Source organism: Ursus americanus, chromosome 35 (genome assembly GCF_024610735.1).
Source record: "Ursus americanus isolate L20-20 chromosome 35, mUrsAme1.1.p, whole genome shotgun sequence".
Lineage (NCBI taxonomy): Eukaryota > Metazoa > Chordata > Mammalia > Carnivora > Ursidae > Ursus > Ursus americanus.
The window spans coordinates 5,776,133-5,796,944 of record NC_142161.1 but is presented as its reverse complement, the minus strand read 5'-3'; the positions used below and the strand labels follow the sequence as shown (position 1 = coordinate 5,796,944).

General features: G+C 44.7%; 1 protein-coding gene across 5 annotated transcripts in view; it reads left to right on the top strand.

Moving 5' to 3' along the window:
- Positions 1-17,639, top strand: part of STXBP6 (syntaxin binding protein 6) — a 238,478-nt gene extending 220,839 nt beyond the window's left edge. For all 5 annotated transcript variants that reach the window (XM_045802639.2, XM_045802638.2, XM_087858963.1 and 2 more), the window contains 2 exons: positions 10,181-10,338; positions 16,281-17,639. In XM_045802639.2, coding sequence (XP_045658595.1) covers positions 10,181-10,338; positions 16,281-16,304 — 182 coding nt within the window. In that variant the 3' untranslated portion in view covers positions 16,305-17,639. The remainder of the gene's footprint in view (positions 1-10,180; positions 10,339-16,280) is intronic.
- The last annotated feature ends 3,173 nt before the right edge of the window (positions 17,640-20,812 follow it).

Here is a 20,812-nt window from a genome sequence, read left to right as displayed (position 1 = left end):
AGAAGGTCAGATGGAAGGTGGGAAGGCAAAGAATGGGCGAATTTAAGGTAGAATTTGAGAAGCAGAAAAGTGTAGACAGTGTCTGGCCCATGTTTATTCGACAGTAAATGTGCTGAATGAATCAGATATTAATAATAACAGTGTGTATTAAGCTACGACTGCATTACTAACGCTATGCTAAATATATACTTCATTTTCACAACAAATTCTAGGAAAAATAGGCTCTCTTTCTATCACCACTGCGCCAGTGAGAGAAAGCACAGGCCCACAGAGAATAAGTAATTTACCTGAGGCCACAGAGCTAGTATCTTCTTCCCTCATACTCATAACCAAGCAAGGAACGCAACTGACAGGGAATAATCGGTGGTGGGGTGGGGGGCGGGGGTTAAGAAATAGTCTGGTATAGAAGCCCAGAGAAAGAGCAGCTTTTAAAAAGAAGTAGTCGCCTTGTGGTCCAGTGGCCAAGTGGAGAAAACTTAGAATAGGCAATGGACTTGATAGGCTATTGAACAAGTGAGTGACGTTAGGACAGTTGGCTGGAAGCCACTTCTCTGGAAGTCCATGGTGATTGGGAAGTACAAGGCCGGCAGTAGGACAGATTGTTCCTTCAAAGATGTTCATGGAGGATGAGAGTAGCAGAAGAAAGGCAAGCTAGAGACTCTTTAGTGCCAGATACTTGAAGTTTCTCTCTTCAGTAATGGCTCACGTTGACTGTCTACGACATGCCAGACACCGTTCTAAGTGCCCCATTTGCACATGACCTCATTTATTCCTCACCACAACCCTAGATACTAGACCAACTGCCATGATAGGTAAGGAAACAGACTGAAGCAAGCACAGTGGGGTAAGTTATTTGTTCAAGGTCACCCAGGAAGTAAGCAGCAGACGCCACATGTTGAAAAGAATTAATTTTAGCCAGTAGCACGGTAGAGGGTTTTCAGATTGTGTCTACCAGGACTTGAAATTGTAGTTATTCAAGTAAAAGACAATTGGCTTCCAACTGTAGCAAAAGCAGACAGCTATAGATCCTAGCTGGCTTATTGCCAGAGGTAGCAAAGACAAAATGGACAAAATCCATTTTACAAATTTAGAGCCACTTTAGGTTTTTAACCTCAGAATAAGGATTCCCTTGTTCCCACTTTTCTGAGAGCCTGATATTCTCTGAACAAAACAGAACCAAAAGAAGTTGTTCTTAAATTCATTCCCTCAATGCCCTATAACTCTTATGAGGACATGTTCGTAAGGACCAAGTTTATTTTGTTTTTCAAGTTTTTATTTAAATTCCAGTTAGTTAACATATAGTGAATTATTAGTTTCAGGAGTAGAATTTAGTGATTCATCACTTACATACAACACCCAGTGCTCATCACAACAAGTGCCCTCCTTAATGCCCATAAGGACCACTTTTAAATGAATATTTAAAGGACTGGTGAATTTCTCTACATATCTTGAGTTTAAGTGTTTAAAGGAACATGAATAAAACCCTAAATATTTGCCCCTTGCCGTTGGGAATCTTGGAATAAAGCACTGGGAGGTGAGTGTGAGCTCCTAGCCATCCATCCGTAGGACAGGGAGAGGGCATTGGGCTTTCTCCTGGGTCCTTAGCTATGGGGGATGACTGTGACTTGGGAACAGGCCAGGGTTCTACTAAATGACCTTAACAGCTCCAACAGAAGAGATTCACCTGATAAAACGGTGCATTCTTGTTCCTTTAGTAATGCCAGTAATAGATAACTCCAAGGTCTCCTTCAGGTAGGCTTTTGAGTTTATGGGTTTAGAAAGTATTCCTGAGCACTGAGTCCATTTTTCTTTGTCATCCAGCTGCAGGCAACAAACAAGTTTCGTGGTCCCTGAAATTAGCCACCAACTTGAGACAAAAGATAATTCTGGAACTGCCATTCAGCATGCTATATCTGTTCTGCTGTCTCTATAAAGCACGCCTTTTTAATGTAATTACATGACTTGTCTATCTATTACTAAATTGATGAGGACAGCCTGGATTTATTTTTTCTCCTTTAACTTAGGAGTCAATATAGTTTATTGTAACATTTCCGAAAGCAGACTCTGCAGAAATCCACCCTGCTAAAATAATCTATGCAGAAGGACCCTGTGAATAAGTATGTTTCAGAAATTCTGCTGGCAGATCTCTCCTGCTCCCCTCCCTCCCGCCTCCTGATTCACAATTTACATTAGCATATTAAAGGTTTTCCAAAGTTCTGCAATAAAGGAACCAGCTAGATCGGCACTTCATAAAGTCATTTTTACCCTAGAATGGTGTTTTCTCCGCACGTTCTTTTAAACCACAGAACCACTTTGGGAAATGCTGACATAGTCATCAAGAGCTTTGGGATCAACTCTCAGCTTCTATGTATTTGACTTTTTTAGCTTCCCTATATTATCAAATGAGCTCCTGCAGTTTTTTTCTTTCTGGGTCTCGCTTCCCCAGGCAGGGAGGTGAGGGAAACGGAGAGATACTGGTCCCCGGATACAAAACTGAAGCTCTATAGGATAAAGAGGTCTAGAGAGCTAATGCACAGCGTGATGACTACACCTAATAATACTGTATTGAATACTAGAAAATTGCTAAAAGTAGATCGCAAGTGCTCTCACCAAAAAAAAAAAAAAAAGAAAAGAAAAAAAACCCGAGATGGATATGTTAATTAGCTTGATTGTAGTAATCACTTCATTGTGTATATCAGATCATCATCGTGTTGTATGCTTGAAATATAGACAATTCTTAAACACATTTTTTTTAGAAAGAGTTTTGGGGTTGAGATCTGGGTGATCTTGGGTAAGCTACTCCACCTCCCTGAGCACTCATGTCCTCAACTATAAAATACTCCTTTGAGGACTTTGACAATTCACCACAGCACCCCCAGGTAACGGACGTTCAGCGAATGGTAGCTGTTTCTGCGAGTGACTGGCTGGTAGGCGCACCGCATCTTTGCCCAGCGTGGGTTAACAACTCTTCCTTTTAGAAAGATTTCACATAAAGTAGCCCGGATTTGTAACAGAATTTGTCTGATTAGTCGATACCACGAAAGTACAAATGAAATTTAACCTTTCGGAAGAATCTCCGTTAGGCGATCCCAGAGGTGGTCCAACATTGAGATACAGCAGTGTGATTAGTATTGATTAGTCAGTGTAAAGAGAAGGAGCTTCGTAATTTACCCAAGCTCACAGAAAATTAATGGAGTCTGTGAATTAAAAACCAACTTGTTTCACCGGGTAGGCCTTTGCATTTAATTACTCTGTTTGGAGAAGTTAATATCATTGTTATTATTTAAATTATATTCATTTCTAAAACATTTAGCGCAAGTCATAGTCCTAAGCAGAACCTCCTAGAAAGCATCACGGTTACCATGTAACGTCAGCTACTGCCAGGGCGGCTGGAGGTGCGCCCTCCTCTCAGGAAGGAGAGTCTGTCAGTGGTTCAGAGTGGCTTTAGATCCGAGAAGGGTCCTGGCAGCCCAGCAACCTAGTTCCCATGTGACTTTTCTTTTGCTAATATGTCCTCTAGTGGTAAAGACCCCGAGCAGTGAAGATTGGAAGCAAAAAAAAAAAAAAAAAGAAAGGAAAAAAAATCTTGGGTGAATCCCATAGAATTGTGACCAGGAAAGTTCATTTGCATGTCACTAATACTGGACCAAACTTAAGTGTACTTTATGTCCACCCATGAAAATAGCTTTGCTACAAAATAGTAATGCCATAGACAAGAATAGAATGGGGACTATTTCAGCTACTCAGTGAATAAATTATTACTAAACATTTTGGACAGATACTGTGAGAGTTACCAGTGTTCCTGGCCTATTAACAGATTTAATATAATAGCGCTCCCTGCCAATTTTTGTGAGTTTATTGTATCCACATTATATTTTTTTTCTGTAATTGGTTTTCCTTTAAGTTAGTTTGGATACATGGGGCTTTATTGTACAGTTCTTCCTATGTGGTTACATTGACTATAGAGTAGAAGTAGTCCAAGCAGAACTATTAAAACTGTTCTTTTTCTTTTAAGATTTTATTTTTATTTTAAAGAGAGAGTGGGGGGAGGGGAAGAGAGAGAGAGAGACCAGCAGACCCAGCACTGAGCAGGGAGCCTGATGTGGGGCTTGATCCCAGGACCGAGATCATGACCTGAGCTGAAACCAAGAGTTGGACGCTCAGCTGACGGAGCCACCCAGGCACCCCCAAAACTATCTAGTTTTAAAACAGTGCTTTGAGATGAGCACGTTGACTCAGCACTGAGTACAGATCGGCATATATTTATTGATCACTTAATTTTTTAGATGATTTTCCTCATTTTTTCCGAACAAGATGAGTATGTTGCATTTCAGATGTACATCTCTACCTATCTACCTATCTATCTCACCTTTACAGATACATATATAAAGATATAGACAGATATGGAGATACAGTCATTTGACAGAGGAGGTAGCTGGTGAAAAGTCTTGAAGTTGCCTCTCTCCCTAGCTATTGAATTAGGAATTCTGATTACCAAGATACAGCCTGAAGTCTAGGACAATATAAAGAAATTACGTTGATATTTGAGCTGTTGGCATGTTTTGTGTGCTTTTGAAATCTTTCCCTCTCCTCTTTCTCTTCTCTTGTTGCTTTTCAATATACCTTATTCTTTTTCCCTTGTTTTCCTGTACATTTAAATTTCTCTTCATTGTGTTTTCAGTGACTGAACACAGTGTTACTGCTCTGTCTCAAGCTATAGCTTTTAAAGTTGGCTGGATCCCTTCACACAAGAGCTGCCAGCATAAAGAAACAAGAGATGCCAGCATATATATATATATTTTAAAAGCGCATGTCGGGTGGGACTGATGTAAAGGCAACATCAATAAAGTAAGACCGGTCTCTTCTCTCCAGAGACTATAATTGAAAAGACAGTTGACTTTCTTTGCTGTGGTTGACAGCCTCTTCTCAGACTGCTTGAATAAATTTGGGTATTAATATGCTTCCTGTCTATTTAGAGAGAATCACTGTTCTATCTGCCTTGGGAGACTGTTTTATTTCCAGATTTAACTCAACACAACATGATGGGCCCCAGCTTTTGAGTAAAGCATCCTTGATTTAGTTTGTGCTCAGCTGCCTCTGTGAGCAACACCCTGAGCCACGCACCACAGGTGTACAGAGATAGCTAAGAAGTGCCTTCTGTGAGCCTCAAGACACTCAGCCCCACAACGGGTGAGAAGACAGGGAGACACGCAATGGAATGGGGTGGGACTGGGTCATTTTTCCAAAGTTCCTAGAGAGCAGATGTGGTCTGAGGGAGATGGAGGGACCAATACCCACTGAGCACCTACAGTGGGCGTACGTCTTCGTCTTCATTTCTGCAACAGCCACACCAGCTGGATGGCGTGACCCTCATTTGACAGATGAGGAAACCGAAGATCAGAGAAGTTAAATCACTCCCTCAAAGCCATTCTGCCATTGGCATCAGCGTAACAGTGCCTGGTGCGTACTGTGCACTCCAGTGAATGGCGTCGGCAGTTGAGTGAAACAGGGAAGCAATTTTCATCGTGCATCAAGAGCCTCAACAATGTGTATGTTCTTTGAATCAGCAGTTTCATTTCTAGGAATTGTCAGAGATGTGGGCAAAGATTGTGTGTGTGTGTGTGTGTGTGTGTATAAATGCATTAAGATAACTACAACCTCATTTCAAAAAGCAAAACTTCTGGAAGCACACCCAATATCTAAAAGGGAAAGAGATAAATTACAGTAGTTTGTGCAACCACTATAAACAGTATTTTTAAAGAATTTTTTATGACATGGGGTAGTGTCTGCATTACGATGTGGAACTACAGATACATGGTATGGCCTCAACCATGTTTTAGAAAAGCATATACGGAAAAATTACTAGAATAAATTGTGGTTATCTCTAAACAATCGAATATTATAGGATTTTATTGCTTTTTTTTATAGTAATGTGTATTTTAAGTTTTCTACAGTAAGTTTTTTTAACTTCTAATAAGGTATTTTGTCTTGTATTGTGATTTTAAAGGATGCGTGAAGAACTACTGCACTGAAGTCTTCCTTCCACACAGTTAATGCAGACTGTCATTAATCTCGTACAAGAAAATTCCCAGGGAGAGCACATTTAACACAATGAGGAAGAGAACTGGCTCTGGAGGTGGGCTCCCTGGGTTCGGAACTTAGCTGTGCTACTGACTTACTGTGTGACCCTTGGCACATCGCTGAGCCTCTCTCTTGATGTTGGTGCTCCCGTTGGTAGAAGTAGGGTCGTGTAATGCCCATCAGGTATGGCGGCTGTGAGAAGCAGGTGTAGTAAGTGCCTAGAGTAGAGTAAGTGTTCAGGAAGCTGTTACTTTTACGTTGGATTTATTTATTAAACTATTCAATGTCAGTCACTTTTATGCCTTACGGTTGTTTGTTTGAAGGCTAGCGACAACAGATTCTTTATCAACCTCTCCCCTTGCCTTTTACTATAGCAAATGCATTCTCCTTTTTACATTTGGGGGGGTTTAAAGATTTGTTTATCTGAGAGAGAGAAAGAGCACGAGCAGGAGGGGCAGAGGGAGAGGGAGAGAGAATCTCAAGCAGACTCTGAGCAAAGCGCAGAGCCTGACATGGGGCCCAGTCTCACGACCCTGAGATCATGACCTGAGCCAAAACCAAGAGTCCGTCACTTAACCAACTGAGCCACCCAGGCGCCCCGTAAGTGTACCATTTGAAATAGACACCGACAATGTGTGTGTTAGCAGCAGCCAGGCTCTGGGGTGGGCTAGACATGGCAAGGTTCCCTGAGAGGGGAGTTTGAAGTGTATTGAAGGAGCCACTTTAGGAAAGCTAAGATGAGAAGCAGGGTTCCAGGCCGAAGTAGCAGTGTGAAGGCATAGACGTAAAAGAAACCTGACACATTTGGACAAATTTAGGTAATTTGGCAAGGTGTAAGACATGAGCTGAGAGAAAGGCAAGGCAAAAGTCTCAATTTTATCTTGAGTGGGGAGATGGTAACAGATTCGCCTTTTTAAATGTTTAGTATGGAAGTGGAGACGATGAAACAAAAAAAAAAGGTATGGGGACAGCTAGACAAAAGGCTATTGCTAGAACTCTGAAAGCAGGAGGAACTAGGTCAACACAGAAACAGTGAAGATGGTGAAGAGAACAGAAAAGCAGAGAGCTGTGTAGAAGGCAAGCTTTAGCTGTACGGGGTAAAAGTAAGGGAGAATATGGACCGGACCCCCAGATTTCTGAATTGAGGAGCTGGGCAGATAGTGGGGTTGTTCACTGAGCTGGGGACCCCGAAGGAAAAGCAGGTATGAAGGGAAAGACAGTGGGGTCAGGTTTAGACATTATGAATTCCAGATGACCTTGGGTCACTCGCCTGGAGTTCTCAAGTAAGAAAACACACGGGTATGGAGCTTAGTGCACAACCTAGCGAAAGATGGAATTTGGTCACGGAAGCCAGGAGTTGAGTAAAAATTATCTAGGGAGAGTCTGCAGAATGAGAGAGAGAGAAGAGGGCCAAGGACAGAAGCCTGGAACTGCAGCTTTAGCAAGATCTCAGAGAGAAGAAAGTAAACTAGCAGGAGACCCAAGTGAAGAGGGGAAGATTCAAGATTTAGGTAATGGCCAGTATAATGAAATGGTGCCCTTGGGGAATTTATCACCTGGCTGGAAAGTCATTGCATCTACAGGTGAAGAAATGAAGTAGAAAAATTGCCCATGACTGTCCTTGAGTAAGTGCCTGCGAAGGATATAGACAGTTCTTATGGAGTTGAGGGGAGGAGGGTGTAGAGTTGACCTAAAGCTTGATAAAGGTGATGAGACTTCACTGAGCCTGAAATACGGTTCGAATTGAAACCAGGAGAGAGAGGTCATTCCAGCTAAGGCCCTGAGATTTGTTCAAATCCATCCTCGTGTCTGAAAATAACTGGAGGTGGATTTTCTATTGATTGTGGTCATCAGTGTCATCTTGAATACTGAAGACAGCATTTGGTTCTCTTTTAGTAATAATGCCTGTTGGTCAAACAGTGTCATATAAAGCTGGATGAAGTGTTACCTGATATCTTGTACAAGGTTCAGGAAGTCATGACAAGAAAACAGTATAGCTTATTCCAGAAACACAGATGTGTCTAACCTGGAGGACATCATGAGGGTCAATTTCGACGGGGAAAAAACAAGTCCTAGTTATATACCCTCCTAATTTTATGGTAGCTCATTCTAAAATCCCTTTGGTTTAATACATCTGTTCCTGGCTGTGAGGTCACAGATCCCTACCCCGTATTCTCCCTAGCCTCTGGTGATCACTAACCTGTGGGTGTGTGAAAGGAAGCAAGAAAGGGAGGAAATTTGAGTGTGCTCTGCACCTTCCAGTCCCTTCCACCTTCCCATTCCATTCCACTGGCCTCTTTCTTCTCGAGACCACTTGACTTACAGTACAGCATGGGTAATAACTCTTCATCGACCAAGAGAAATACCTTGAGGACAGAAACAGTCAGCCATTACCTTGGGAAATAATCTGTCAAAATCTGTCTCTGCTAGTCTGCTCACAATTCTATCTTCTTGTTTCCCACAACCTACACCGTATCTTCAAAGAGGAAGGTACAGAATAAGGAAAAGTCATTGGAAAATCAGGTTCCAGTGCTGGCCATGCCACTTCCTTGGGGATATGATCTTGTGCAAGCTGCTTAACCTCAACGAGTCCCAGTCTTCTCGGGAGAATTTGTGTGAAAAATGAGATGATATTTGTCAAGGTGCTTAAGATTACAAATGCTATTCATATGTTAGGGAATGGTCTAACCTAGGCTAGTCATGAATATGATGTGGAGGCAGAGGGGGACCAAGATTTCTCCTCCTCCTCCATTCTAAAGACCTAGCCCTTCCATTCCAGTCCTTGTATTCAACTAGTTTACTCCAGAGCCTCATCTCCTCTAGTCCCTATTAATATGTGTTGATTTATCTTGGCTCATGGACGCTTAATACAACTGAGTAATACCCATTCTCCTGCCCTTAGCACATAGTGGAAGCCCTTAAAATCTACTCCTAAACAAGAAAAATGGGAAACAATTTACAAAATCCTTCATAGGCGCCAGGCACTTTCTTTGCCTAAGATTCTGTTCCACAGACCACAGACTTTTCCCACAGAGGAGAAATTAGGAAGCCTTATGGCTGAGACCGGGGGGAATTACATTTCTATTAAAAGCTGTCTGTGGCTAGATGTATCCATCACAAGTACAAAGTTAAATGATGTAATAAACTTATTCAAAGACATAAAGCCATTACATAAAATGCCATTAAATATCTTCCACTCGATGTTAACAAAGTACAGCTATAATTTTCTGGGGTTGTAATTTTACAAGTCGCTGGTTCTTAGTGGGTTATGCATCCGCCTTTTCTTCACTGTTGAATGCTATTTTCCAGTCCTGGCAAATGGGGTGTCAGGGATACATAATCCTTTGAAATGTGATGGTTTTCAACTTTCTCATGAATCTGGAAGTGCTCAGTTTCTTCTAAGGCTGGTTTCTGTCACCATTTTCTACCTCCTGGCTAAGTGCAGTATGGAGGCCCCATATTTCATAAACTGGAGATCAGAGGCAAGGAGACCCAAGCCGTGGCTCAGGATTCAAGGTTGGGAGCAGGCACGTCTCCTCTGAACTTTGGGACCCATTCATAGCTCCTTACAAGAAGCCATGCATCTAGAGGTGACGGGGTAAAATGGAGGGGAGGAGTTGAAAGGAATACAGAGCATTCTTTCTGGAAAAGTTCGGTGCCCCCTTTTCTGGTGGGTTTTCACCTAAACCCCAGGTCAAGAGGAAATGCTCATAAGAGCCAGATCTGTCTTACTGAACTTGCCTGATACTATAAACTTGTCATGATTTCCATTTACTTTTGCAAGCCGAGTCCTAAATCCAGATGGGCCCTGTCCCTTGGACCCTCAGCAAACAGAATGGCAGGAGAATGGCTCTGAGGGCTGGGTCAGGGAAGGGGGTGCGAGAGAAGCCCTCGGCGTTTGCCCGAGTCCTGCAGGCTGTGGGTCCTCTTCCTACACAGGTGCGGTCAGACGAGATCAGCGAAATGCTGACTGGCTCCTCGGTACCCGAGGCGTCTCCGTAGGGCCCCGCCTGGCTCTTGCAGGTGTGCAGCCCTTGCAGGGCTCTCCGGCCGGAGGTCAGCCGGGGTGGCCTCTGACGCTCTTGCTGTGCTTCTTCAGGAAACAGCATCCTCCATTCGGCGGCCGATAGCGTGACCAGCGCCGTGCAGAAAGCAAGCCAGGCCTTGAACGAGCGCGGGGAGCGGTTAGGCCGAGCGGAGGAGAAGACGGAAGACATGAAAAACAGTGCCCAGCAGTTCGCGGAGACTGCACACAAGGTGGGTCCTGCCGAGGGCAGAGGTCTCCCCTCGGTGCTCAGCGAGCTGTGGCTCCAGGAAACTTACTTCGGTGTGTTTCCCGTGGAGGGAGATGCAAAATCAAGCCCTTTTCCCCCCTTTATACAAGCTGCTGCTTAGTAGGTACCAGAATCGTAAAAGATTTCTTCTCGTACCTGTTTCCTCATTTCTCTCCTTGCTAATGTCTTTCTGTCTCTGATCTTGGACCTGATCTTTGGGAAATGTGGACCATCCTTAATTCCTGCCCAGGATTTTAGGGCTCAAGTTTCAGGGAAGAGGACGGAGGGGGAGGGGGAGGAGGTCAGATCCAAGAATATCCCTCCCCCTGTGGCCAGCGCTTGAAAAAGGACTTGGGGCTGCCCGTGCTTACTTTTCCTTACCGTCCTTTTCCGGTCACGGTCATGAGCTCAGCGTCCTGTGTTCTTATCTCTTCACTGTGTGAAAGGCAAGCTCCAGTCCCCCCCACACAGGGCACCTCAGGGCTGGTTGCCCCTCCGCAAGGGGCCATGGATCTCTAAGGCTGCCCTGACTCGTGCAGAGCTGCCCACAGGGTTCCCACCTGCTCTGGATCCAGGTCATGGCATTTCCCACGTGACCACAGGCACACACGTGCACGTTCACACGCTCCCGAAGAATGTGCCTTTCAGAAGGGGAAAGGGGAGTTTTTATTGGCAGCCAGCTCTCTGAGGCAGTCACAAAGCAAAGGAAAGAGTGGCCCTGTTGGTCAGGTGATAAAGGGGATTTATGACTGATCTTGTGCTTCAGGTCAAAGGGCAGTTGTCTGGCTAGGGATTGGAATTTAGGTTTCCAGAAACAATCTCTGCTGATAACTGTTGGCATCTCCCGACTCATGATCCGGCCTTTCAGATAGGCTTAGGGTGACCTTTGGGGAAAAACTTAACTTGCTTCAACAAAAAACCCCAGCTCTGCTGAAGAAATGAGAATGGAAAACCTGAAAAGTAACAAGAAAGTTCTCCCCAGCTGAGGCTAGCTGGCCTCTCCCAGGGGCTCACGCCCAGGACCGATTGTGGATCCGAACCCCAGGGGATGCTTCCTGCCTTCCTGTCCTGCAGCCCCTTTGCACAGACCCATCTCCTGTGTCATCAGCTCTCTGTTGTGAGGCGGTCTTACCGCACCCCTACCTGAGGGGCCCATGTGGGCTCCCCTGGAGGAGACTTGGCCAGATCTGGATGAAAATGCCAGAGGCCCTGCTGGAGGCCAGACCCTCGCTTGCTGCTTGCCATGGAAAGAAGGAGCTCAGATTTAAGATTTCCATAAGGTTCAGATTTAAGGTCCCTCCTCCAGCCTTTGTGAGACAGAAATAATGATGAGATGGAAATGTTAGAATTCGTGCCCTGGCTTCATTTTTTAACCACAGCAACTATTGTGATTAGGGGAGGGGCGGTATTGGAAGTCTGGAGAAACATTCAAAGTGTTGATTTGGGGAAGAGAAAGCTAAAGGGAGTCATTTTTTAATTGTCTTTGAGTCTGGGAGGGGTGCTAGACCTTGCCGCACAGAACAGAGCATTCAGCCGTGCACTGATAAGATTGCTCAAACCAGACGTAGGTGACTGATGAAGTCATGAGCCAGGTTCCCAGGGAAGTCTGTGAAATCGCTCTTCCTCAGGCAGAGCAGACAATACCTGGAGGTCGTCCATGTGGCGTCCCCCTCAGAGGCGGTTGCGCAAACACTGGGTTGGATAACCTGACCCGACGGCCATGATTCTTGGCCCTGGTCGCCCTGTTTCCCGGATGTTGTGGCCAAGTTTGCTGGGTGCTTGGGAAGGCAGTATGGTGTGGTTAACATGATGTGTTTGACTTACCATCCCAGTGACCTTGGGCAAGGGCCTAATTTCTCTAAGCCCCAAATTCCCTCATCAGTAAAATAAGGCTAATTAATAACAGTGCCTGTATCCTAGGGCATTGAGAGAACTGAATGAATTCAAACCTATAAATCTATTATCACAATACCTGACATTATCTGAATTAATACTGGTAATAATAATTTCAAATCTGAATTAATACAAATCTGAATGAATACTGATGATAATAATTTCCGTGAAAATAGTTCTGTTGAACCTGCCCTATTCCGTCCCATAAGCAGCACTGTAGAGGGATGGAGAAATATGACTGAGGACCCCAACAAAGGGATAGGGAGGGATTGGAGATGAAGATTTTGTGCCCCCCGAAGTGGGGTGGGCAGGGCTCCTGATAAATGCTGATACTTTCTAAACACAGAACAACCCTTGACACAGGGCCGGTCAGAGCAGAAACTGATTAGGCCACCAAAGGCAAAGGGGCCTCTGGCCTTGACCACTGGGAGGATCGGTGCCTGTTTTTAGGAGAGATGGAGGAGGGAGGGGGCAGTCTGCGCTTGTTTGGGTTTCCCTGCCTATGGGTGTTCTAGAGGGAGGTGAAGGGGTTGCTGGTGTCTATTAGCGCGTGTGGGAGAGTATGAGCTGGATATTGCTGGCCAGACGTGCTTTCCTAAAATTGGGATGTGTGCTTATGAATCACCAGCATTGGCAGCCTTCCTAACGAGGAGATTGACCTCTTTGGATAAGGTGTGGCTGTTTTCCCAGGGCCTAGGACTCCTGATTTAAACCCACTGGCATGGCCTGACCGTGAAGATGTCATTTCACGGGCCAAGCCCCCACCAGAGGACAGCGTTCAGAGGTGGAACCCAAACCTTCCGCCTCCCAGACAAGCAGCTGTGTTGATTCATAAAGAATGGGCTGTGTTTACAAGTTGAGACACAGGGTACATGCCAGCACCCTAAACAGACCACAGCAAGACCAGGTGATGACTCCCCCGTGCTCCCTGGTTGCATAAGGGCACGTCACCCCAGCCGGAGACTATGGCACACTTTTCTACGCTGAAATCAGAAGGGTCTTTCTAACTTTTCCCAGAACTCCTGCAATGACGCAGGTACATTAGTGAGTGGATCCCTTTCCCGCAGCCCTGCCGTCAAGGTATATGGGTGCTTATCTCCGGGAGAGCAGATAGAAAATGCTTCTCCCCCCCCCCCCCCGGCTCTGTTCGGCCCGCCTTGAGGAAGTGCAGTTCCTTCCTGAGCTGTGGGCTTGACACAGTCTCAGCCCTTAGGAAAGTACGACGCACCACAGAGCAGGCCTGCTCCCGTTCCCCTGCCCCAAAAAGCACAATGTCGCCGTGTACGCTGTGCTCTGACACCCGCCCCAGGCAGCGAGTCAGCAGGCGAGAGCAGCAACGATGCCTCGGCATCCTCAGATGACACTTCTCACAGAAAGGAGCTCCGATCTGCCCTGTTTTGTAAAAGCTCACGTTTATGGGGGAGGGGGTGGTAAGTGGCATTTCTCTCACTGGCAGGGAGTGGCTGCCTCTGTCCCCACTACAGTCACCTGCTTCCTTTGGGTCCCTGAACCAGAAGGGACCTCAAGAGTCCAGGTCTCTTAAAACTCCCCCCCAATAGGAGTAACGATTTATTATTATTTAGAGGGAGTCATTTACACAGCTTTGAAAGAGAAAGCTTTCCATGACATAGTAAGAAAACAAACTACACCAGAAGGAAATTTTAATCTCTTCGGTGGGAGCTCTGACACTGAAGCTGATCCGTAAGCATCTGAGTCACATGGCATGTGTAAACATGAGGAGACTGAGGGATGCAGCAGTTGTGACTTTGGGGCTCAAGGTCATGCAGCAAATTTGCAACAGAGAAGCAACAGCACCCTGCCTTCCATATTCCAAAACTTCTAACTCCCAGAGACTTTTAAAGAAACAAACAACAATAACAGAAAACCTAGGTAGCGTGGAAATGATGCCACTTTCTGCGAAACTACTTCAAATAGTAAAAGATCCAATCCCGTCGTGGTGCTGCGATGCTGAGTTGGCCGTGGCCCCACTTGGTGGGGGCTCCACTAAGTGCCATCCCAGACCCGCGGCAGTCGTAACTGGGGCGCGGTGTGAGCAGTGCTGCAGTTATCGCTGAAGATGAATGACTGTGGATGAGTTGGCACAAGCCAGTTAGCTGAAGGTTAACAGCTCCGTGAATAACAGGACAGCAGCACTGATCAAATATTTATGTTTGGTATTCATTATGCACAACACTTAACAGCTCTGTGTTGATTTGAATGGTCCACGTCGCTAAATAATGTATTAAAACTAGAGCCGGATGGGGCGCCTGGGTGGCACAGCGGTTACAGCGTCTGCCTTCGGCTCAGGGCGTGATCCCAGCGTTCTGGGATCGAGCCCCACATCAAGCTCCTCCGCTATGAGCCTGCTTCTTCCTCTCCCACTCCCCCTGCTTGTGTTCCCTCTCTCGCTGGCTGTCTCTATCTCTGTCAAATAAATAAATAAAATCTTTAAAAAAAAAAAAAAAAAAAAACTAGAGCCGGAGCAAGAAGTGGAGTCCGTACAGCGGAGGGGCTGCGGGTGGCGGGGCCCTGGAACAGATCAGAAGGAGAGCCCTGGGCTCCACCCACCATGTCTCCTGGACCATGAACTCTCCGAGGTCAGGAGTTATTAGCCACCTCCACCTTTCAGCGCTGAAGCAGCCCGGGTACGCTCGCACACACCCTCCCATGGTTGACGGTCGCAGCGTCTGCACCGCAGAGGGTCTGTGGCCGTCCCGCTGAGTCTGGTTTCACCAGGCAGAGAGGAATGGGGTGCTCTTTCAGCTGAGGTGAATTAGCAGCCCGAGGGCTAGGTGCGCAGGTTCCCTCTCCATCACATGCTGACCTGGCCCAGTGCACCGGCTGCAAAGGAAATGTTTGTTACTCTTCGTGGGTGACCTGAGGTGGCAGCCGCAGGGTTATGTCTTTGTTCTTGAAGACATCAAAGAAAGGGAAGGCGATGGAAAGGGAAGGTGAGACTCCGACTGCCCTGGGTTACACTGGAGAGATAGATCACTGACACCGTCCAGAATGACGGACAGCACCACTGTGTGGAATCAGGGGGTTCCCGGCTCATTCTCCAAGGACCAAGAACCTGGTCATGAAACAGATGATGGGGCTTTCTACAGAGCTGCTGCCTGCAGAGAATCACCTGCTGTTTGCTCCAAGCCGTTCTGAATGGCAGAACCCAGTCCCCTACTCCTAGTCCCAACCCCAGGGATTAATCCCTAATGCCAGCCTCCGGACACGTGAGGAATTCAGGCTCAGCTCTGCTTTTGGGGTCAGCGTATGGGCTTCTTGGAAAGGATCTAAGAAAAGCAAAGTCAGATTTAACTTTATGTTCCATACCTGCCTGTGTTGCCTTCACTATATCATCGTGGGCTCTAGCTGGGTTTGGGAAGCTACTGAATGATACAGTGGTATTAGCGTTCCCATTTATAAAGGTCTAACATTTCAGCAAGCCACATTTCTCAAATACCAGCGGGAGGAGTGGTAAATAAAGGTCTGGATCCGGTCTCTTGTTCAGCCCTCGTCGGTAACAGCACGTCATCATCAAGTCCTTTTGAACTTGGTTGAAGGTCCAGGCTGGATATTGAGTGGATTAATGCCAACTGATTTTCTACAGTTGATTTGTAATACTCTATATCAGTAAATACTTGTATTGGAGGAGTGTTGGTTTTCCTGGGTAACTAGTAACCCTGGAGCCCAGAGACCTCAGTTCTACTCCTGCTTGGTCCTAGGTCCATCGCTCACTCCGCCTGCACGCTGGCTGCTCCACTGGCTCCTTCAGTGGAGTGCGGGAAAGCCACATAGCATGCCCCCCCGGCAGGACACGTAACACCAAGGGAACCACTGTTAAGGAAGAGTAACAAAGGCAGGGCTCGGTGGGCTCTTTGAGAAAATGTTAGTAATTTATAATAATAATACAGCGAACAGCCACAGCAGGTAAGACCTCAGTGCTCCCTCTTGTCATGGATCTGGGGACGGGAGCAGCATGGCGCCTTCTCCCCGATGTTCATGGTGCCTAACTTCGCCATCCCTCTTTCTCCTTAGCTTGCCATGAAGCACAAATGTTGAGAAACTGCCTATCACAGCGATGACCCTCTCGAGAGAAATGGAAGCTTGCCCAGCAGTTTTTACAAGAATTCCAGACCTCTGCTTGCTTCTTTTTTTTCCCCCCCAGTATATGGACATTTAGGGGTTTTTTGCTTTTCCTTTTCAGATGTTAATATGAAAGAAAAGACGTTGTGTTTATATATTTCACTAAGGATCATGCTAAGAAATGCTGCAGTGGCATCAGCTTTTTTATTTTTTCCACGGTATGTATGTCTCCATAATGTGTCTTCTCCTTCTTTTTAGCTTTTTTTTTTTTTCAATAGTTTGAATATGATATTTGGACCAAATGCTATGCTGAGCTGGGTCTAAACTGGCAACATGTTGTTGTCTTTTTTTCTTGATATTAAACCAGAGGGGCGCCTGGCTGGCTCAGTCAGCAGAGCACTCAACTCTTGATCTTGGGGTCGTGAGTTCAAGCCCCCCTTTGGCTGTAGATATTACTTTAAAAAAAAAAATGTGGTATTAAGCCGGAAGACTTTTCATATGGTGACGTCAGATGTTCTTGTTCCTGGTTGGAAATTAGAGTCAAGCAGTGACTGTCACTTTGTCATTGCTTCTCTGTCTCCAAGCCACTCTTAATTTGAAGGTTAAGATTCTATATCTTGAAACGTAAGTCTGTATTATGGCAAACAATTGGATTTATCAGGGGAAATATCAGTTTTAGATTTTGCTTTTTATGTAGTAAACTTTTGCATGAGCCATCACCAGCATTCAAAAAAAAAAAAGAAAAACAAAAACAAAAAAGTCAGAATGACAGATAGAAACCTACTTTCTGAGCTACTGTTTAAATACTTCCAGGACTTGTTTCCGTGCTGATTATTTGCAGTTACCATAGAAAGGGTAAAAACTTGAGATCAAAGACGTAAGGAAAAGCCTATTTAAAAACCTCTGTGCATTCATGGATGTCTCTTTCTTTTGTCATTGCCCCAAATTACGGCAGCCGATATTGAAAAGAGCTTGGATTTTTATCAAGAACTGATTTGTCCTGATAAAAGTCTGTGTAAATGATAATGTGAAAAGATACTACTTTAAAATCTCTTTTCTTTTTACAAAGTCATGCCTATTTTAGAAACACCCTCACCATATCCTTGGGAAATGGCCTTCAGTGTTTCAGTATCTGATTTTTTTTTTTTTGGAGGTTCTGATGTTGTTATTTGCTATTTATTTAATGTAATTTAAAGTATGGGTGTCTTGACAAATTGTATTTCATGGCCATTGCAACTTGCCCGGTCTGACCTGAAACCTGGCCGTGAACCCTTTACACTGCAGTCAGATTGAATAAAGTTGGTTCCCACACCTCCTGATTTTGCATTACTCCAGAGAGTGCCGGGTTCGGAGTTTGGGAGTTTTCTTTCTCTGAGGGTTAAACGCTAAACATAAAAGCTGTGCTTTGTCTTTGTGAAACAAGGAGGCAAGAGGTACATCCCAGACACAGTCCCAGCCTCCCGCTGCACAGCATTGATTTCTAAGCTGCCTGACTCTTGAGGACCCCTTTCTAATCCTCCTACCCATTGAGCTGACTGAGTCCACGCATTGTAGCCTCTTACACAGCAGCACAAGATGACTTTGGGATTATTTATGCTGATTTAAATAGCTTAATTTCTCCTGATAAAACATTCCCTGGGAGACAAAGTTGGGCTATAGGGGGGAAAAATTAAATTATCTTAGTACATGTCAAAAAGAAGATGGGGTTTGCTGGAGACAAATTTCTGAATCCTCTTAGGAAGATAGTCCAGTTCAAGAAAACTCTAAAATTAATATGGTAAACTATATGTTTAGTCTAATATTTTGTACTTTCAGTGTCTAAAAAGGTCAAAGAAGCAAGGAACTTGCTATCTCTCTGATGAGTACCAACAGAAGCATTTATAATTTCTCAGACCCAAAATATCACTCAAAATGGGTTTTGTTTGCAGACCTCAGTTCAGAAAATACACACAGATAGATATATTCATCTTCCAAAATTGGATTCTAGCTCCAGAGATAGATAGTTGGTATAAATAATTGAAAGGGTAAATCTAAAACCTCCCAACAATTGGCCAAACTCAAAAATAAAATTTTTTGCCAACTATCTAAGTAGGGGGTTTGCAGAGCTGCTTCTAAAGGAGCAGAGGAGGAGGTCATAAGCATACTGTGAACCTGAGCTGCTTCCTCCCACAGAACTGCGATAGTGACGCTTCGTAAACGTAAGTATTCCGCGTCTTGCCCTCTTGCTTCACTCTCTGTTTAACCTGTTAGACTTTAGTCTTACTGAAAATAGCTCAGATTAGAAGAAACACCTCTATTAGCTCCCTCTGTTGATTTGCTTCCGGGGCGCAGCCATGCCCTTGACCTCCCTGGGTCAACGGCCTACCTAGGCCTCCACCCCAGCAAGGCCAGAGCGGCAAGCCCCCGTCTTTCCCCCACCTCCTAACCTCGTGCAGAGCTGCCCCATGATGACACATGTGAAGTTCTTTGCCATCCTTTTGTAGAAGGTGCTGTGATACAAAATATTAACGCAGTCTGATCTAGAGCAAATTGCTAAAATGTCATATTCTTTGGGACCAATTCGTTGGGTGCAACTGCTAGAAGACAGCTTAATTTGTTCCACGTCTGCACTTCATCATGAGTTTTTGGGATACTCTCTCTCTGTGAAGGACTTCTTCAGTTGTGCTGACAACACAGAGAGAAAAGAAGAAGCTTCCCAGTATTACTGCTCCTTCTGGAACGTAGCCGTAGTCGTCCTCACTAGTATTAGATAATCTGCGTACAGGACGTATACAGTTATTCAGGTTAATGTTTCATATTAAAGAATGTATTTGTAAAATGTAACAAGATCAGTAGTTAACTTTTTTTAAGCTCTGAAAAAGATTGTGTTAGACTTAAAACTACAGTGGAATCTGTCTTAATGCTACTACTTTTGTGGCTAACAAAGGTTGTGCATTTATGTAAAAATATTTACAGAATGCCCTCCATAAGAGATATAAAAATAGGGTTTGCTTTTCATTTTTAGAATCGTAACACCGCGGCTGTCTGTTGTACAGTTAGTAACTCTTCAGAAGTTTCTCTAGGATGTCAAACATAATTTTTGTTTCTTTCAGAGACAAGTAACTCCTGCTGTATGATTCGTGATTACAGTTAACTCTAATTTTGTCATTAAATATTTTAACTCTGTGATGAAAGTTTGTTTCTCGCAATTATTTGTCAAATCTGTAAAACACGACCCAAAAGGGAGGCATCCTCACGCTTTTGATGCTGGTGGGAAGATCTTATGGGCCTCCGGAAGACCTAAGAGCATAATCATAGCATTTCCTTATATGTGTTCTGATGGAAAAACCTGAAACGTAAAAAAGACAAACGAGCTAACCTTCATTTAGACAATGAGCTTCTATCCAGCAAGAGGGGTTTTTTTGTTTGATTTTTGGTTTTTTTTCCTTCTCATGGGTAAAGGAATTAAGCCAATGAATAAATTCCCTTTCTACTGATACTGGTAATGTGCTCAACTCAAACACCCATTACAGCATGCGCCCTCATTGAGCAGACTAGTTTCATGCCCTGTTAAATTGGGAAGAAATGATCAACTGATGTCAATGTATTTTTATGGAAATAATGACCACATCGCCGGTTTGTTTTCAAGGGAAGTGACGTGGGTGACACAGGACAGAGCAGACCCTGGGTTGGCGGGGACAGGTGCTTTTAAGGCGGGCAGGACTCTGACGTGTTTTCTGGGTGGAAGGGCAAGACTACAGTCTCTAGTTTTTCAGAGAAGAGAGGATAGAGAGATGGCTAGATGAAGAAAGCGGCCTGAAGTTAATTATGTAGTGAAAGGCACCAGCTCTTGCAAACTAATTATAAACCCACTGCCTTGCAGAGATGACTCGTTCCTTAATATAATTTGTATTTGTTAGCAATCATACACAACTAATTTTCAATCTGGGCGGAAGGATTAACATGCTAAGTGTTTAAAAAAAAAATCCATGGTGACTTCCCCCTTGCTGTCAGTGAAGATGTGCTTAGGAAAAACTATTGACCCATCATAATCATCATCTGCCTAAACAGATTGGAGGGCGGGGAGTGGGAGAGGAGGGGGAGTGGGAGAGGAGAGGTAGAAGAAGAGTGAGGAGAAAAATACCAGAAATAAGTTTCAAACAGAAATGCAAATGTTTGATGTTATTTCTGTTGATACCCATTCTGCAGTGCCTCTTCCCCTGGCACGGGCGAGCCTGGGTGGTGGCTGGACATACGTTTGCATGCTCACACACGCACGCGCACAACAAGCAGCAGGAAGATAGCTGAGCTGTGCTCCTTGATGCCCCTGAAATCTCTCTGTGACACCTTCTTGCCCTTCCGGACATGGCTAGGCAGGTGACAGTATTGCCAGGGGTCATTAAAACCAGAAAATACCTCAGGTGGGCCATTATCAGAGTATGAGAAATGTAAAGACTTTAGAGACATGGGAAAAGAAGACATCCCACCCACAAGGCAAATCTCAT